Here is a 19,567-nt window from a genome sequence, read left to right as displayed (position 1 = left end):
AAATTTCTCTCTTGTTTTGTGAAGGGTCCCATTTTCTCAATAAAACACTGTGAGCGGAGAAATGAGACTAAATTGACTAATTATGATTTATTTTCTTTCAGGTGAGAGTAAATTTTGGTGCAGGTGAACAAGTGCTTCTTTTTGAGCAAAGACTTCGTATGAATGACTTGACTTGGCATTCAGTGGAATTGTACTATGTTAAGGATAAGATCTCTCTGATTATTGACAAACATTATGAGACAGCTGGCCTAACAGCTATTGGGGCGCACAATTTGAACTTTCAACATGGAATCTATGTAGGAGGCCTTGGTGGACTCGATGTCCCTTACCTAGATGGAAAGCCCCTCAATTTCCGAGGATGTATGGAGGATGTGGTATTTAACCAAAGGGAGATCCTTATATCCCTGAGATCGTACCCTGGTTTCAAGAAGGTTTATGAGGTATCACTAGGATGCAGTGATGAATTTTTTGCTGGACAAGATGAAGCCATCAATTTCTTTAGCTCCAGATCCTATGTCACCTTCCCAGAATGGAGGATACATAGAAAAGGGCTGCTGGAATTTGCTTTGCAGACTGGATCTCGACAAGCCTTGCTTTTATTTCAGTCTGGAAGAGAAGGAGATTTTGTTGCTTTGGAAATAGATGAAGGCCTATTGAAGGCTCATGTAGGAAGGAGTAAAAGTAAAACTCAACTTTCTTGTTTTAGCTTAGTTAGTGACAATAAGTGGCACGTTATTCAACTCAAACTCACTGAAAGGCATCTGAACTTGATGGTAGATGAAGAAGGGGTAAGGACGTTGCTGCCTTTGCAAAACAAGCCATTTGTGTCTGAAGGCCCCCTCTTTGTGGGAGGTCTTGATAACCATGTGTGGGAAGAAGTAAAGAAGTTAGAACTTCCCTCTGTGCCAAGGAAATCTGCTCAAGGAATCTCTTTCAAAGGGTGCCTAAGAGGTTTAGAAGCCAACTCAGAAAAGAGAGCATTAAGGGATGCCCTCATTTCCAAAGATATTTCAGTTGGGTGCAAAACTAGGAGTACTGATAACACAAATCCTCCCATAACAACGTTGGAAAACCTGCTTCAGTCGGAAGTTACTACTGCCATCCCTGAGGCCACCGAGCCTTTTCTTCAAGAAGAGAGTAGCTATTTCTTAGTTTTAAATGACTTGGAGGTCCAAGAAGGTGGACATGCCTTATTGGAACAAAGGCATATGAAAGTGAACATGGAATTTAAGGATTTGGGTGTCCATCATTCTCAAATACTATTTAAAATAAAGGAAATGCCTATTCATGGGTTCCTTCGATTAGATGTTTCACCTGAGCAAGAAATGGACAAGGCTTTTACTCTGTTAGATTTGTGGCAAGGAAAAGTTTGGTACGTCCATGATGGTTCAGAAGAACCTAGGGATTTTTTCACATTTTTGGTCTCTTTCAACAGCAGTAAGGAAATGCCATTATATCTGCCAGGACATGTTCCACACGTGTTTAACATTATTGTCATTCCAGTAAATGATCCCCCGCACCTTAAACTCCCTGAAGGCAACTTGCTTCTCCTGCTTGAGAACTCTAAGAAACGATTGACCCCTAATCTAATACACGTGTCAGACCCTGACACACATTCTCTGGGTATTAGTTTTTCAGCTCTTGGTAACTTCAATTCAGATGCTGGGTTTTTAGAAAATGTCATTGATCCTGGGAGAGCCATTAATAGTTTTACATATGGGGAGTTAAGAAATGGCAACATTTTCTATGTGCACAGGGGTCATCGGAACTCCCGGATTGTTCTGAGAGCAAGTGATGGAGAGCTAGTTAGCAATACAGTGGTGCTACGGGTCATGGCTGTTCCTTGGGACTTTGAAGTGGCCAACAGAACTGGTGTGGTTGTACAACAAGGTAGCATGGTTCTGATTACACAGAGTAACTTGTCAGTGGAGGTTAATGGTAAATGGCAGGAGATGGAGACCCGCTATGATATCACTCATCCACCTCTGTTTGGTCAGATTCAGCGGTGGCAGTCTAGTGGTGAGTGGAAGCAAGTTAGCAGCTTTTCCCAGAGTTCCATTGATCGGGGTCGGATCAGATACTGTAGTACATTCAAAGAGTTGCAGAGAGAAAATGTTACTGATCACTTTAAATTTAAAGTCAGCATAGAAGGAAAAACCAGTGAAGAGCTGACATTTCCTGTTACTGTACAATGGCTGAAGTTTACACTTCTGAACAATGTTCCTCTCAAGATCAGTAAAATAAGCAAGCAAGTATTGAATTCTGATCAGTTGCAGGCTGTGACAGAGGGTGTGGAAGTAGCTGAGAGTGAACTACATTTTAAGTTACTGACCCCACCTAAGAAAGGAAAATTGCTACTTGGCAATAAAGTTCTAAAAACAAACTCAATCTTCAGCCAAAAAGACGTTACAGACTCTGAGATAAGTTATGAACCACAGGAGAGGCCGGTAGCAGATGCCCAGGATACTTTTAGGTTCTTGATTGTTGCAAAACACATAGAATCCAAGGCTTATACTTTCAGAATAAACTTTAAAGCAGATAAAACACACATTATTTTAACTAACAGAGGATTATTCGTAAAAGAAGGAGAAGGGACGTTAATTACAAAATCAGAATTATTTGTTCAAACCTTGGACAATCAAATCTTCCAATATAAAATCACCAAGGGGCCTCAACATGGGAAGCTGAAGCTGATTAACATTCCTGATTCTCTGGGAAGTAATGACAATGTCACTGTGTTCACTGATGAAGACATCGTGGGTGAGAGGCTGATGTATATTCACGATGACTCTGAGACCTTGTATGATGAATTCCTTGTTGTGGCCTCCTCCCAAGGACCAGGGCGAGAGGGAGCAGTCAGGGATCTTGACACAGAGCATTTGTCTGCAGAAATCAAAGTCAACATTTCTGTTGGGTTAAAGAATGATGAGAAACCAGTGCGTGTGGTAGATAAGGTCTTTAGTGTTGTGCGGAATGGCCAGCGCTTATTGACTCTGGCAGATCTCTGCTACCATGACCCTGATTTAGATTTTGATGATGGGCAGTTGCTGTACACCCGGCGGGGCATTCCAAATGGGGATTTGGTGCGAGCCAGTGACTCCACTCAGAAACTCTATCAATTCAGTCAGGAGGACCTACGGGAGGGGCGCGTGCTCTTCAGGCATCACGGTGCAGACTCTGCCCGCTTTGTGCTGTTTGTGACAGATGGCGTCCATTACACGTCGTCCCTTCTCGAGGTCAGTGCGTCAGACCCTTACATCCGAATAGCCAACAACACTGGACTACTTGTACAGAGAGGAAAAGACAGCTGCCTCACAGGAGCTAACCTTAGTGTCACCACAAACCAAGATGTCAGAACGGACCTCGAGATCAAATTCCACATTGTGCAGCTTCCAAAGCATGGCAGAGTCCTGGTCGACAATTCTGTGTCCCCATCATTTTCCCAGCATGACTTGAAGCAAGGACGTGTGATTTATAGGCATGACGGCAGCGACAACTTTGACACGTTCAACCTGAGAGTGACAGTTAAAGATACGTATTCAGACATAGGAGTCTATGTACAAGTGTACTTGGAAAGCCACCAACATCCCACCCAACTTTTGCACAGAAGGACCCTTGTAGTGGAAGAAGGAAAACCAGTGAAATTGTGTAGAGGAAGACTTCAGGTAGGTAGTTGTCCTAAGCACCAAGCATTTTCACTCTCCCAGGACCACAGGGGCTAATTCATTTGTTTGCTTCTGAAAGCTACTTAAGTGTTGATTTGTCTCCTGATGTTAGGAATGACTGTTTTTTTCTTTTTTAAATGTAGATGCTATGGAGAAGAAAAGGTGAAAGTTTTCATGATTTTGCCATTACTAATTTTCCTACAGTTGGATATGGAATATAAGCGATTCTAAGCCTTATTTTGAAGCTACGTCCACATGTGCGCTCACACTGTGTGTGTGTTAGTGTAGCATGAACTAAGGATGTGGAAGGGAGATATACTTTATGGTAAATTAAGAGATCTTTTATTTATTATTTATGGCAACACCACCATATTTTATTCGATCTTAGTTAACATTTCAGTGTAATAAAGCAGGGTATTAAAACTTAAAGGAATTTAATAAACATAAAAAAGATTCCTAAAACAGCCATGTATACTATGACACAGTTTATTTCCATAGCTGTGAATATGGCCCTGTTTAGTTCCCTAAAATTGATGGATGCAGTTGGCATAGATAGGTGGAATGCCAGGGGTGAGACCTCACACTAGAAGCCACCTGGTATCCTGGGGCTCCTACTTGAAAACTTCCAGCATGCACAGCCCTGCTGATCAGGGTTAGGAGGGAGTGTTCTTATTAGAGAATCCTGCACAGGGTGCATAAGCTGTGATTTATGAGAATTGACCATGAATGTAGGCTATTCTGAATCTACCCTCAGGACTGCAAACAGGATTACTTGTTTGCTAAATACAGCCAATTGTATCAAGTAGTAATGAATTCAAATTGAAACAGAAATAATGAGTTTCGAATAAGGAAATATGGGACCCACTAGACTTTCTCAATTCTTTTTCAGGAGATTGTTGTTGTTAGGTGCTATCAAGTCAGTTCTCACTCATAGGGATCCCATGAACAAGAGAACAAAACACTGCTGGGTCCTACGCCATCCTCACAATTGTTGCTATGTTTGAGCCCATTGTTGCAGCCACTGTGTCACTCCGTCTCTTTGAAGGTCTTCCTCTTTTTCGCTGACCCTCTACTTCGGGAGCTTCTTGTTGTTGTTATGTGCCATCAAGTTGCTTCCGACTTATAGCTATAGCTACCCCATGTCCAACCGAATGAAACACTGCCCGGTCCTGCACCATCCTCACAGTCGTTGTTATGCTTGAGCCCATTGTTGCAGCCATGTGTCAATCCATCTCATTGAAGGTCTTCCTCTTTTTCACTGACCCTCTACTTTACCAAGCATGATGTCCATCTCCAGGGACTGGTCCCTCCTGATAACATGTCCCAAGTATATGAGAGTTTATATATAAATTTCACCACAAGGGGGCATGTGCAGTTCAGTGATTATAAACCAGTTACAATCACAGCTTTGAGATGGATTTTGCTGAATCGATAAATCAAATATGTATTGAAAATGCTGAGCTAGTTACAATGGGGGAGAAAAATAAACTTCCCTCTAAGCTTTTGTGATTTTAGTGACTCAGCTGCTGCTTCTTCCACCGCCTTTTTTCCTTCTTCCTGTTCATGGATTTCTTGCTGTTCTGAATGAGGCCTTTTAATGCTTTAGTAGCTACTCAAGCGTTGTTGACCACTGTTGTTGTTAGGTGTCAATGAGTCTGTTCCACTCATAGTGACATTATGTATAACAGAACGAAACGTTGCCTGGTGGTGGGCCTTCCTCACAATCGTTGCTATGTTTGAGCCCGTTGTTGTAGTCACTGTATCAATCCATTTCGTTGAAGGTCTTCCTCTTTTTCGCTGACCCTCTACTTCACCAAGCATGATGTCCTTCTCCAGGGATTAGTCCTGATAACAGTAATTGTTGACCATTACTTTGCTTTATGACCAGGGCTGATATTCAATATGTTGGCATGGGCACGGACCCATCATAACAGAACCTGGCTTAAACTGTGTATCAACCTTGATTGTAACTTACGCCATTTGTGGACATTAATAGAAAAGAATTTGGGTCATCAAAGGTCTTGACTCTTGCACATATTAATATGTTTTTCTTTTTGTGTCTATGTTTTGTGTACGTGAACTCAAGGCTGTGCATGAAGATAATATTCCTTCAGAGGCAGTGTTCATAGTCAGAGTTCCGCCAATGCATGGATACCTCCGAAATTCTGTACCAGAAGAAGACAGCTTGGGTGCAGATGAAAAGTCCTCTTTGAGTTTTACACAGCAAGATATTGATGATGGTAGTATACACTATGTGCAGACAGCTCCTGACCAACAGCAGGACCGTTTTTTACTGGATGTGACTAACGGTTTCCAAGCTGTGAGTGGAGTGGAAATCTTGGTAGATATCGTCCCTAAGCGAATTCCTCTGGAGGTACAGAATTTCACAGTCCAAGAAGGTGGTGCTAGAGCACTTCTGGAAGACTACTTCAAAATTACAAGCAAATATTTTGTGGGACTTGACTGTGAATTTGTTCTACTTGAACCACCAAAACATGGTTATGTTGAAAATTCTCGTTTTCCAAGAGTAAAACTAATGAAATTTACCAGGAAAGAGGTAATAACGCCCAGTTAATATATTTGGGTATGCTGGGTAAGAGGAAAAAAAATGGCTATTTATCATTTAGGCTCATGGACTCTCAAGGATGATTGATGGAACCTTAGAGGGTGTCTAGTCCAACCTCTCATCAGGTGTCTGAAGCCCTTCTACATTAACTCCATAGCGAGGTTATCCAGCCATTGCTTAGCCTTCAGTGCTGGAGAACTCAACTACTTCCTGACATGGGCCCTTCCTGTTTTAAAAAACTCCAAATGTTAGAAAATCTTTATGTTAAGCTGAAATCTGCCATTTAGAAACTTCTTCCAAGTCCTTGTTCTGGTACCCTACAGAACAAATCTGGCTTTCTTATATGAAAGCTCATTAAATATTTGAAAGAAGAAGTTATCCGAGTCCCTTGGATTTATCTTCTTTAGGTTAAGCATCTCTGGTTCCTCCAACTTTCCTCATATGCCGTGAGTTTCTAGCTCTATCACCATCCTGGCTGCCCAATTCTAGGTGAACTCTACATTGTCAGCATCCTTCTCAGAATGTAATACCCAGATATTTAACACAGGCATGCTCTAATCGTTAGTGGATTTTTTCATTCATTTATTCACTGATTGAAACAGCAGATGCTTATGAAGTTCATACTCTGTGCCACGCCCTATGCTAGACCATCAGTGGTAACATGGCCTGGTCCCTACAATCAAGGAGCTAGACATAATTGCCAATCTGGCATCCAATCAGCATGAGATAATCAAAGTCAACTGTAGGTTATTATCAGATTTCTTTGTTTTGAACTAGCGTGGTATTATTGTCAGACTTTGCTTTCTTTTCATGAATTAAACAACAATTTCCATTACTTTTTTTTTAAATATTAAAAAGTAGCTTGCAGATCCCCATCATTTCCTTTATAAGCCCCTAGGAGTACAAACTCCTCAGGTTGGAAACCATTTACAACCTACTGTCCTTCAGTCCCTGGGTGGTGCAAACAGTTTGCACTCAACTTCTAACCTAAAGGTTAGCATTCGGAACCCACCCAGTGTGCCACAGAAGAAAGTCCCGGCAATTTGCTTCTATGAAGATTATAACCAAGAAAACCCTATGGAGCAGTTCTACTCTGTAACACATGGGGTCGCCATTATTCACAGTCAACTTGAGGGCAGCGGGTTTGGTTTGGGTTTTACCATGCTTTGAGTATCTTTGTTCATGCAGGTAAGAACCCATGTGCACTGCTTCATTTTACCTCTAACAATTTCATCCCATCAACTAATTTGAATTGACATTCTAAACACTCTGTTCAAGCTAATGTGTGGGATTACCATAATAAGTAAGACATGTTCCTTGCCCTCAAGAAATGCTATGGGGGAGCAAGGCACACCAACTTTTATGTAAGATATATTCTTCTTACCTCTAATGTAGCATTTTCACAGTGGTGCCATGGAGAGTACAAAATTGGCATAGTTAATTCTACTTAAGAAGAATGGGGATGCCTTCACAGAAGGAGTAACAATTAAGCTAGATCTTGAGGAGAGAGAAAGAGCAGAGAGATAACAGAGGAGCAAACAGAGTACAGCAGTCTAAGGACACGCAACAGTATAGCCAAAGACGTGGAGGCATTGAAGTGAATGGTGGCTCAGGGAGTGGAAAATATCCAAGAGCAACACTGACAGATGGGCTGAGGTGTGGCAGAGAGTGCTTGGACTAAACTGTGGAGGGTCTTGAATTACCTGCCAAGGGGTTTAGTCCTAACCAGGTGACATTAAGAAACTATGGGGAGAAGTAGAGAATTCTGAGGTTGGAAAGGATCTTGGAAATTGGCGATTCTTTAGTGGCCCCCATGCAGGTGTCTCTTAACCGCTGCTATCCTGTCAAAGGCTGGGAAAGCCATCCAAGATAAATGACCTTTTCTTGTGTGAAATGAATTTAACACTTTTCACTTCATGTATTCTAGGTTAGGTTAGTAATCTAGGTTTGGTTAGAGACTAACTTTTGTTCTTGTCTTGACCAATTATTTACTGATTATGCTTAGTAAGCAGTGTTTATTTAATGATGGCTGGTTGAATCTGTATGTCAAGCAAGGCACATGTGTTCTCTGTGCTGTCTCTGTTATCTGGTAGCTTTGTTCTCAGAGAAGAGTCAAGGTCACCCACGTATCCTTGCTAGTTCAGGTGATGTCTTTATGCTCTCTTCCTATGTGATTCCTGAGGTCTCCAGGTTTTAAGATGTTGTTTTTCACTTAAAATGACATTAAACCCTGAAACGAGTGGCTATAATTCTAGTGCCTTGGGGGAGGACAGCCCTGACCATATTTTTCCTTCATTCACTGACCAGTTATTTACTGACTACTATTATATGTCAGGAATGCCAGTTTTAGCTACTGGGGGCAAAGCAATTGACTAAACAGGCAATAATCTCTCTCCTTTTGGAGTTTTTTTCCTGGGGGAGGGAGAAAGGAGAGAGTCAGACAATAAATAAAAATACATAAGTGAAATAAATGGCATGTTGGATGAATAATAATGCTATGGCGAGAAAGGAGGAAAGGGGACAGGAGGTGCTGCAGCCTCTAGTGGGGTGTGTGTGTGTGTTTATGTTTATGTGTGTGTGTGTTCGATTTGAAATATGGCGGTCAGGGAAGGCCCAATTGAGAAGGCAGCATGTGAGCAGACACCTGAAGGAGGTGATTGATGGAGGTGCTAAGTGGATATGGGGCAAGAGCCTTCAGCAGAGGGAATAGCAAGTGCCCTAGTGTTGGATGCATGCTTGGCATGTCTGAGGAGCAACTAAGAGTCTACTGTGGCTGGAGCTGCGTGCTTGGGAAGGAGAGCAGAGATGAGATGGAGAGGTAAGGTGTGAGAGGGCCTGAGACTGCACCTTTTACCTCAGGTGAGATGAGGAGCAATGGGAGAGGGTAGCATGTGAGCAGAGGAGTGCCACGATACGCTCTTGAACATGACTGGTGACAGGCACCAAATACTTTTCAATCTTTCAAGATTTTCTGTAAGTTTGTAATATCCTTTAATTTCAGGTCAGCAGATGTTTTTCTATTGGTACAAGTCTAGGAATAGATAAATCTCACCAATTCCTCTCTTTCCTTTCATATTAAACCAAACCAAACCAAAAGAAAAAAAAAAAAGCAAAAACAAACCCATTGCTGTTGAGTCAATTCCGACTCATAGCAACCCTATAGGACAAAGTAGAACTACCCCATGGAGTTTCCAGGGAGCGACTGGTGGATTTGAACTGCCAACCTTTTGGTTAGCAGCCGAGCTCTTAACCACTGCGCCATGAGGGCTCCGCTTTATTTTTGTCAAGTGCCACTACATTGAGGGTACAATATATTTCTCCAGGAAAAATACTGAGTAGATGATTGCTACTTAAATGCTATATTCTTAAAGTTTATTAGGTCAAAACTTCTTCTACCCTCTGATCAGTGCTGTCTTCCAAGTTTGTTTTCAAATAGCTTAGGACAGCATGTTCCAGGAACATGTGGTCAGGCATATAATCAGGAAGTTCTCTGTCCATGGAATTCCAAAGAAATTCTCATAGCACCTGTGTAGGAGTGGCCACAACTTTCCCTTGAGACCCTTCATGAACTTTTCAACTCTTGTTGGAACACCTCTGAGAGATCAAAAGTCTTTGCTCAAAGGAAGTGCGCCATAGGAATGGGCAAAGTTGAACTGTTGAAAATTTTGGCTGTATTTTATCAAAACAAACACAACCCTAGAGACTTTTTCAGAAGTTCAGCTACTCCTTTTGGGCTTTGGAAGTTCTCTGCTGCTGTATGTGTGTGTCACAGAGACACTAGAGCTAAGTTCCCTTCTAGCTTTAAAACTCTTGGTCTCTGATTTTGACCCTATGCCTTTCAGCATTTCTGTCAGTGCCTTGAAGATATGAAAAGCATTCTGATCAAATTTGTGGTTATTACAAAGCCAAAAGGAATAACTAACTCATGGGATTACCATTTCAGAATGAAAATGAAACAGAAATTACATCTAACAGGGATAAAAGTAAATGTTTGCATTTGGATTAGTACTTGGGGGGAGATCTGCCTTGGATAGAATAATTTGGTTCCAGAGAGGTGATGGTTCCAATGTATTTTGTCATGTTCTGTCCACAGGAGGTATATATGAGGTTGTTATTGGTAGCATCTGTTAAGAGATGCACAAAAAAGGATTGTCTTTTGAAGAATATGAGCAGTGTAACCTCATATACCAAAATATTTAAGAAAACAATGCATGCTTAACTCAGAAGAGAGAAGTTTGGGGAAACTACATACTTGATCTGGTCCATATATTTCCAAAAAGAAGAAATCTAACCAATGGGTGGAAGTTTCAGACTTTCAGAATTAGGTTGAGCCTAAACCTAACAGTTTGAATTGTCCAACAAAACAATCAACAAGTTCAAAAATTAGTCACTGAAAATAAACAAGTAGAGTCTCAATTTTGTTGGGTGTCATGCTATCGGAAGAAAGCCCTGGCAATCTACTTCTGTTAAGACTACAGCCGAGAAAACCTTTTGGAGCAGTTCTACTGTGTGATACATGGGGTCACTATGATTCGGAATTGATTCAGTGGCAACAGGTTTTTGTGCCATTGGAAGAAAGGCTGGGTTATGCTATTTACCTACAACACACTTTAGTGTTAGAAATAACATTTGAACTCAGGTCTTGTGATTGCCAATCCAGCATTCGTTTTACTACACCACATTGCTCTATTGCTCTGTTCTTCCATAAACTTACTTCTAGGATGCAGTGTTATTTCAGAAAAACTATACTGTCAATTACAATTTGCACTCAGGTTGTCAAACTTCGTGGAATGAAGACATGCTTCTGTGTTTTAGAAAGGTTTAAAAAGTTAGAATTTCTTAAATAGCAATTTGTTCATGTTTTAAAATTACATTTCAATAAATTGGTGATTTTTCTGTTGGTGGTTATAGATGGAAAACGAATTGATTTACTATGTTCATGATGATAGCGAGGAGCTTCTTGACAACTTCACCATCTTTGCAAATAGCTCAGAGCTTGGAAAACAGAGTTTGCCCCAAACTATTTTTGTGACTGTTGAATCAGTAAATGATGAGGCTCCAGTGATAATAGCCAATAAAGTCCTCCAGGTAAGTGCTGCATGCTTTTTAATTTATAATAATAACAACATTGGGGCTACCAATTTGATTTGATTTTATAGTATTCCTAATGTTAAATGATGGAGTCTTGGTGGCGCAGTGGTTAAGAGCTAGCCTGCTAATCAAAAAGGTCGGCAGTTCGAATCCACCAGCCGTTCCTTGGAAACTCTATGGGGCAGTTCTACTCTGTCCTATAGGGTTGCTATGAGTTGGAATTGACTCGATGGCAATGGTTTTCTTTTTTTTTTTAGAGGTCTTAATATTAAATAATAAGACGAATGACTATGGATGTATAGTTGACATGTTTCTATTGCTTTTAAACAAATGTTATTACCAGAACATTCTGCTGGGTACTGTCTAGAGATGATAAAGAATGACAGGGAGTTACCGCCATATGGCATTTGGCATTGAGCATCACTCAAATTGTATTCCCTAGACATAGCCTATTCTATTTAGGGATGGGAGCATAGTGGTTAAGAGAGTGGGCTCTGAAGTAGACAGATCTGGGTGAGAGTCCTGGTTCCCCATTATTAGCTGTGTGATCTTGGGCAAGTTATTTAGCCCTCTAACTTGTTCTCATTCGGGTGGAGGGACATGGAGGCTAATAATGACCTCACAGGGTTGTTGTAAGAATTACATGATAAAATGAATGCAAAGTTCTCCCACAGTACCTGACATGTGGTTAGGGCTCAATAAATAGTAGCTCTTATTATAAGGAGTCTCTGGGTGTTGCAAACAGTTAATCTGCTTGACTGCTAACCAAAAGGTTAGAAGTTTGAGTCCACCAAGAGGTGCCTGGCAATCTGTTTCTGAAAAGTCAGTCATTGAAAACCTTATGGAGCACAGTTCTACTCTGACACACATGGGGTCACCATGAGGTGGCATCGACTCAAGGGCAATTATTTATTATTATAAAAAATTCTAAGGCCATATACCATTTTTAGGGTAAAATAAGGCCACTGCACAATCATGGTACAGCATTTTGCTTGTTCTGGGTGCTTCAGTCTCCCTGTGCTCTTTCTGAGAATCCCCCGGGGGTGATTCTCAAGCATTCATAGATTCGCAGCCATATGGTGTCCACCATTTTTCTCCTCTCCTGATCTGGAGCCTTGAGGTAACATCTGCTGTTGGGGCTTCTGTTGGCAGCGCAAAGGGGCTGATGCCCAGGACCACTAATTGTGCCACTTCCTGCCACCTCAGCACTCGCAGCATTGATACTGGTGAACCCACTGGTACCGGCTTATATTCAAGTATCCCAAAATTGTTATTTAATATACTTTCTTGGCTGTAACTCATCCTTTATTGCTATCCCTCTTTCTAGGGACGGGCATGAACCCACAAGACTAGATTGAAAAATAATTGTAACTATTATAAGAGTAAGTGTTCAAAAATAAGTGTTTGCTATTATTATGTGCCAGGTACTGCTTGAAGAGCTTATGGCCCTCTGAGATATGGGCTACCATTTTCCTCATTGGACAGATGAGAGAAATTTGTGACAGCTGTATGATGCACTCGGGATAGAATGACAGTATGGGACCCTGCATGGCTTGTTCCTGGTTCTTTTCATGGTCCTGAGCAGGGCCTGACACATGGTAAACAGTCAGGAAATATTTATTGAGTAAATGAATGGAAATATAAACTGCCCATTCCCCCAACACCAGCCCATGCTTTCTAGACCAGGCTTTTGTCCTGACTCTTTCTTCCTTTAGTATGGCTGTATTTCTGGAAGAATCCTTGGTCCCTCACATAAATAAGTCCCCAGTGGACTCATTCATCAGGATGTCCAGACATGAGACTCGAAATGTGTTCACCTTGAAATTTGATTGGGCAAATCTTCCTACTTACATATTTGGCAAATGTAGCCTTGTTTATATCACTCATGAGGGTAAATAATAATAGATTCTTTATAAGTTCAGAGGAAGTTTGGTGGTCAGAGAAGATGCAGAAGATGTGAACAGGAGCTAGAGGTTTGGTGGTTCCACCTGGTAATGTTACCTCCCCTTGAGTGGGGGGGAGTTTGGAAATGTGATGGAGGGCATTTTTTTTTGTCACATTGAGTAGGGGTTGCTATGGTGTTTAATGCTTGATGGCTAGGGATGCTTAATATCTTGTAATGGATGAGACAGTCCTACAAAATGGAGAAATGTTCCACCCAGAGTGCCAATATGCAACCAGTTAAGTTGATTATGACTCATGGTGACCTCATGTGTGTCAGAGTAAACTGTGCTCCACAGGGTTTAAAATGACTGATTTTTTGGAAACAGATAGTCAGGCCTTTCTTCTGAGGCACATGTTGGTGGACTTAAACCTCCAACCTTTTGGTTAACAGCCAAACACATTAACCTTTTGTATCACCTAGGGACTCTGAAGTGCAGATAATATTCTGTTAAGAAACTCTGTAGCCCCAGGATTGGAAAATTGCATCCAATGGGCCTAATCTTGTTTGTTGTCTATTTATTTGTATGCCTCAAGTTAAGAAGTGTTTTAATAGATGAACATTTGCTATCAATTTGTTAATAGGGAACACTAACTTTGAACCCCACTTAAGTGAAATGTTATTCCTCTAAAAATGAATTCCATTCTCATTAGTAGCTCTGTATTACAAAAAATTGTAGTCAGTTATTATTGTTACAATTTGAATTTTAACAGTAAAAAAATTGTGGAAATTTGTTTTGTTTTGTGTTACCTAAGCCCCTATATAATAACTTTGCTTTTGCCTCTTTGCCTCTGCAAAGCCTAAATTATTTACTTTCTGGTTCTTTACAGAAGAAATTTATCAACTATCTGTCCTACTTCCCTCCATTCTGAAATTCACTATAATCGAGGATAAAGTATAGGAAATCTGTGTAGCAGTATCTGAATTACCACGAGGCTGAACTTAGTTATGGATCTTCAAAGCCCCATCACAGTTTTTCATGAGTTTTGGCCATCTTGCATAATAACCAACTAATGTAGATCAGGAGCCCTGGTGGCACAGTAGGTAAGAGCTCGGCTACTGTCTTGGTTATCTAGTGCTGCTATAACAGAAATACCACAAGTGGATGGCTTTAACAAAGAGAAATTTGTTCTCTCACGATCTAGGAGGCTAGAAGTCCTAATTCAGGGTGCTGGCTCTAGGGTAAGGCTTTCTCTATTGTCGGCTCTGGGTGAAGGTCCTTGTCGTCAATCTTCCTCTGGTCGAGGAGCTTCCCAGTGCAGGGACCCCAGGTCCAAAGGACACACTATGTTCCCAGTGCTTCTTTCTTGGTGGTATGGGGTCCCCCTGTTTCTCTGCTTGCTTCTCTCTTTTATATCTCAAAAGAGATTGGCTCAAGACACAATCTAATCTTATAGATTGAGTCCTGTCCCATTAACACAACTGTCTGTAATCCCATCTCATTAACATCACAGAGATAGGATTTACAACACCTAGGAAAATCACAACAGATGACAAAATGGTGGACAATCATGTTACACTAGGAATCACAGCTTAGCCAAATTGACAGACATATTTTTGGGAGGCACAGTTCAATCCATGACAGCTGCTAACCAAAAGTTGGCAGTTCAAATCCACCAGCTGCTCCTTGGAAACCCAATGAGACTGTTCTACTCTGTTCTATAGGGTCACTATGAGTCGGAATCGACTTGACAGCAGCAGGTAATGTAGAATCAATTCATCTAAAATAAAAAATGTATGTATTGCATATTATACAGTGTATATAATATTTAGGTAGGGGTGCAGTAAATATTAAATGCCTAAATGCTCTCATGGAGCCTATAATAGTGAGGAAGACAATAAGATTGTGTAATGAGCTTCAAGAGATCATCTGCCGTAATTTTCTGCATAGCACTTAAGGGGACCAAGAGTGATGAACAAAGGCCTCTCCAAGAAAGGACATTTGAGTGGAGGCCTATGTGCCAGGGGTATTCAGGACCACCTGGGTTGGGTGATTTGGTAGGAGGACTTACAGACTCAGTCTATCTATAATCATAGTCATGGCTAACGTTTATTACAGTGAAAGAACACAAAGCAAAATCAGCATGGGAAAAAGGCACATGGGATGAAGTCCGGAGGAAACCAGGTGCAAAAGTCCTCTCCTAGTGGAGTCACACACAATGTGTAGTTCCTCCAGCAGTCAGTTATGGCAACATATGCAAACTGTATTAGTTTCTTGTGGCTACCGTAATAGATTACCACAAATCTGGTGGCTTAAAACAACAGAAATTTATTCTCTCAGAGTTCTGGAGGCCAGAAGCTCAAAATCAAGGTGGCAGCAGGGTTGCTTCCTTCTGGAGTTTATGAGGGAGAATCTGTTCTGTGCTTCTCTCCTAGTTTCTGATGGCTGCTGACAATTCTTCGTGTTCCTTGGCTTATAGATGCATCACTTCAGTCTCTGCCTCTGTCTTCCCATGGCCTTCCTTTCTGTGTCTCTGTGTCTCAAATCTCCTGCTTCTTTCTCTTCTAAGGACATCAGTCATTGGATTTAGGGCCCATTCTAATTCAAGGATGATCTCATCTCAAAATCCTTAACTTAATGATATCTACAAAGACTCTATTTTCAAATAAGGTCACATTCACAGGTACCAGAGCTTAGGACTTAGACCTAGCTTTGTGAGGAACACTGCTCAACTCACTACATGAAGTGTAATCTACCAGGGAAGCTTATTAGACACTTAGTGCCCAAGTCTCTTTTTACATTGGGAGCTGGTCATGTAGGCACCCTCTACCTAACTCGTACCAAAACTCCAGACTTCCAGAAGGAAAGCAGGTGTTCAGCATAAACTACATTGTCTGTACAAATGGTTTAGGCAGAGTGAACCGCTCGTATTATTTAGGGAAAGTTTTGTATCTGTGTAGGAAACTATATACCAGCTTAGTTCCCAAGGGCCAACCTTGCAAGCAGCCTTTCTAAAGAAAGGTAATCTTAGATGAGGGAGCAAGGAGCCATGTGACTATCAGGGGGAAGAGCATTCTGGGAAGGGAATAATCAAGAGCAAAGGTTGTAGTGGAGCTGGCGTGTTTGAAGACACCAAAAGCTCAGTGACTAGAGTAGATGGAGGCAGGCGCACGGTAAGATATTAGGTTCAATGGTGAGAGTTGATTTCTGGGCATAAGGACCCCCACACAAAGCAAACCTGGCTGGTTGTGTTCCATTACCTTCCAGAGATGGTGAAGAAGTGGAGGGCTAGCATTTTTAAGCCCCTGCTATGAGCCAGGCTTGGTTCTAAAAGCATCACATGTGATTTCTCATTTAATTCTGTCAACAACACTTGAAATAGTTTCCTTACCTATAAAATGAGGATTATAATAAAACTTAGGGCTAGAAAGGTTAAATCACTTGACCAACATCATACACTTAGTAGAGATCCCAGCTGGGATTTGAGCCCAGGCACTCTGAACACAGAGTCCATGTTCTGCCATACACAATGAGAATGATCCAGAACAGTGTTTTAAAACTGCAGATTGCAAACTATTAGTGAACTGTGAAATTAATTGAGTGGATCAGGACCAAGCTTTTAAAAACAAATAGAATAACAGAATATGTAGTATCAGAGTGCAAGTACAAAGTGAGGATAAGTATTTTTTTGTGAAACTTTTGCATCAGTTCTGTCTGTCTGTCTGTCTATGGAGCCCTGGTGCTGCAATGGCTAAATGCTCTCTGCTGCTAACTGAAAGGTTGGCAGTTCAAACTCACCCAGGGGCTCCACAGGAGAAAGAGCTGGCAATCAGGTCCAGTAAAGATTACAGCCAAGAAGACCCTGTGAAGCAGTTCTACTCTGTCACATGGGGTTGCTATGAGTTGAAAGTCAACTTCACGGCACCTAATAACAATAACATATCTATTTATCCATCTCTATATATACATCTATCTATCTGTCTACCTGCCTGTCTGTCTATGTCTATATATTTGGGAAGGAGCCCTGGTGGCGCAGTGGTTAAGCACTTGGCTGCTAACCTAAGGGTTTGCTGTTTGAACCCACCCAGTGGCTCCATGGGAGAAAGATGTGGCAGTCTGCTTCCATAAAGATCTCAGCCTTGGGAACCCTATGGGACAGTTCTTCTCTGTCTTATGGGGTGGCTATGAGTCGGAATCAGCTCGATGGCAGTGGGCTTGTTTATATATACACGTATCTATATATAGATATACATATCTGTATATAGATATACATACATATCTATATGTATCCATACATACATATTTTATTGACACATACACATACAAATATATATATATGTATGTGTACTGGGTTGCCATGTAAAATGTATTCCTCACTTTGGGTGTTAATAAAAATAATTTGTAAGCCACCGATCTAGCAAAACTAGATGCTTTTATCTGGATGAATCACTTTTTTTTCAATATCACTTTTCTTGTTTCTGGGAAAACCTATTCTTTTATGAGTTGAGTCAAGTCCCAGGAGTTCATTTACTGAACTTCTGTTCACCAGGGTTTCTAGAAATTAGTACTATAGAGTTATAACAGAGTTGATACAACCTGTAACAACCCCCCTTCCCCAAAGATCCCTGTGTCAGGATATCTTACAGTGTGTAAGAGATCCCTGTGTTCCAGCAGAGAAATCAGATTGCAACCCTGCCAGCCTGTCAGGTTAACCCTGCTCCTATGCATCTGCCTTGTTCTTTTCAGCAGGTAAAAAATTTGAGATGGAGGGGACAGGTGCACTGAAAGATATGTCCTTGTCTGAAAACCTGGCTGATTCATTTATGTACTGCTATTGTGGCCCAAAGTCAGGTTGAGGAAAGGAAATGCAGAAAAGGAAGAAAAAGAACAAATGAAAAAATTTAAAAATATTCCAAGAAAAAGAGATATAGATAAGAGCATATAATTACAGGATTATTTTCCTATTGTATATAACGTGAATGAAATTGCTTTAAGGATTTTAGAATAGGGAAGTCCTAGGCACTGAAATTTTATGATAGCAATCACAATGTCTGTTATCAATCTCAGCATAATTTAGACCTGATGAAAAACAGCCAAGAGGCAGCCAGGAATTGGTCTTGCTGATTTTAACAGCCTGTATAGGCAGTTTACGACATCTGAAACATCCTTTTACTTTCTGCCTCTGAATTTTTTATTGGAATATGATATCTCTGTCATATTCATTAGGATATTATCACAAAGGTAAATGAACATCGAAAACCCTTTGGAAAGGCTGTGTGTATTGACTGTATTGCAGGCTGTTCTGACAAATCGATAATCTTTAGCACTATGAAAGAATTACTACATATTAGGCTTATTAACTTTCTGAAAACTAATGTCTAAAGCATTTTCTAATAACGGTTTCTTCAAAGTAATGGTTACTAGTTACTTCTTTCCAGGCAAAGGTTCAAATTTAGAAGATTATTTCAGACAGTGATTTTTCCTTTTCTGGATTTCAGAGCATATCAGTAATAATAACTATCATTTACATAATCATAGTGAGAGCTAATAGTGTTTACTCTGTGCCAGGCATTGTCCTAAACACGTTCCATTTATTTACTCATTGATCTTCAGCAACTGTATGGAATATCATTTTTATTTTAAAGATAAGGAAACTGAGGCACAGAGAGGTTTAGACACTTGGCCAAGGTCAAAAGTGGAAGAGCCACTGGTAGATCGTAGGTGACAGAGCTAGGATACGAGTGTGAGCATAACCATGACACTTGCGATGGTTAAGGTTGTGTGTCAACTTGGCTAGGCCATGATTCTCAGTGGTTTGGCAGTTGTATGATGTTGTGATCACTTCTGTGATGAGATTTGATACAATGTGATCACCTCCATGATAGGATCTGCTGTGAGTAGCCAATCAGTTAAAAGGGAGTTTCCTTGGGCGTGTGGCCTGCATCAAATATAAGTGGACATTCTGGCAAGGCTTGTGGGCTTTTACTCGCTCTGGATCCTGCGGCTGGCTCCTGTTTGACCTCTGGTTCTTGGGACGTGAGCTAGCAGCTTACCTGTGGTCTTGCCTGCCAATCTTGGGATTTGTTGATCTTTGTAGCCTGTGAGCAAGAGCCCTGCTCTCTGCCCTGTTGATCTTGGGTTTGCCAGCCCCTGCAGCTACATAAATCAGGAGACCCCCTTATCCTGACCCACAGACTTGGGACATTTCAGCCTCTACAACTGTGTGAGCCATTTCCTTGATATAAATCTCTCTATATTTATGGACCCCTGGTGGCACAGTGGTTAAGAGCTACAGCTGCTAACCAAAAGGTGGGCAGTTTGAATCCACCAGCTGTTCCTTGGAAACCCTATGGGACAGTTCT

At 41.1% G+C, this 19,567-nt stretch overlaps 1 protein-coding gene across 1 annotated transcript in view; it reads left to right on the top strand.

Annotated features, from left to right (window-relative positions):
• The window catches only part of LOC101359113 (chondroitin sulfate proteoglycan 4-like), a 74,579-nt gene that overhangs the window by 7,495 nt on the left and 47,517 nt on the right, over nucleotides 1–19,567 (top strand). The window contains exons 3-5 of the mRNA XM_004380502.1: nucleotides 102–3,665; nucleotides 5,752–6,039; nucleotides 11,143–11,319. Coding sequence (XP_004380559.1) covers nucleotides 102–3,665; nucleotides 5,752–6,039; nucleotides 11,143–11,319 — 4,029 coding nt within the window. The remainder of the gene's footprint in view (nucleotides 1–101; nucleotides 3,666–5,751; nucleotides 6,040–11,142; nucleotides 11,320–19,567) is intronic.

This window comes from Trichechus manatus, unplaced genomic scaffold, assembly GCF_000243295.1.
Source record: "Trichechus manatus latirostris isolate Lorelei unplaced genomic scaffold, TriManLat1.0 scaffold00074, whole genome shotgun sequence".
Classification (NCBI taxonomy): Eukaryota; Metazoa; Chordata; class Mammalia; order Sirenia; family Trichechidae; genus Trichechus; species Trichechus manatus.
The sequence above is the reverse complement of the archived record's forward strand: the minus strand, read 5'-3'. Positions and strand labels throughout refer to the sequence as shown.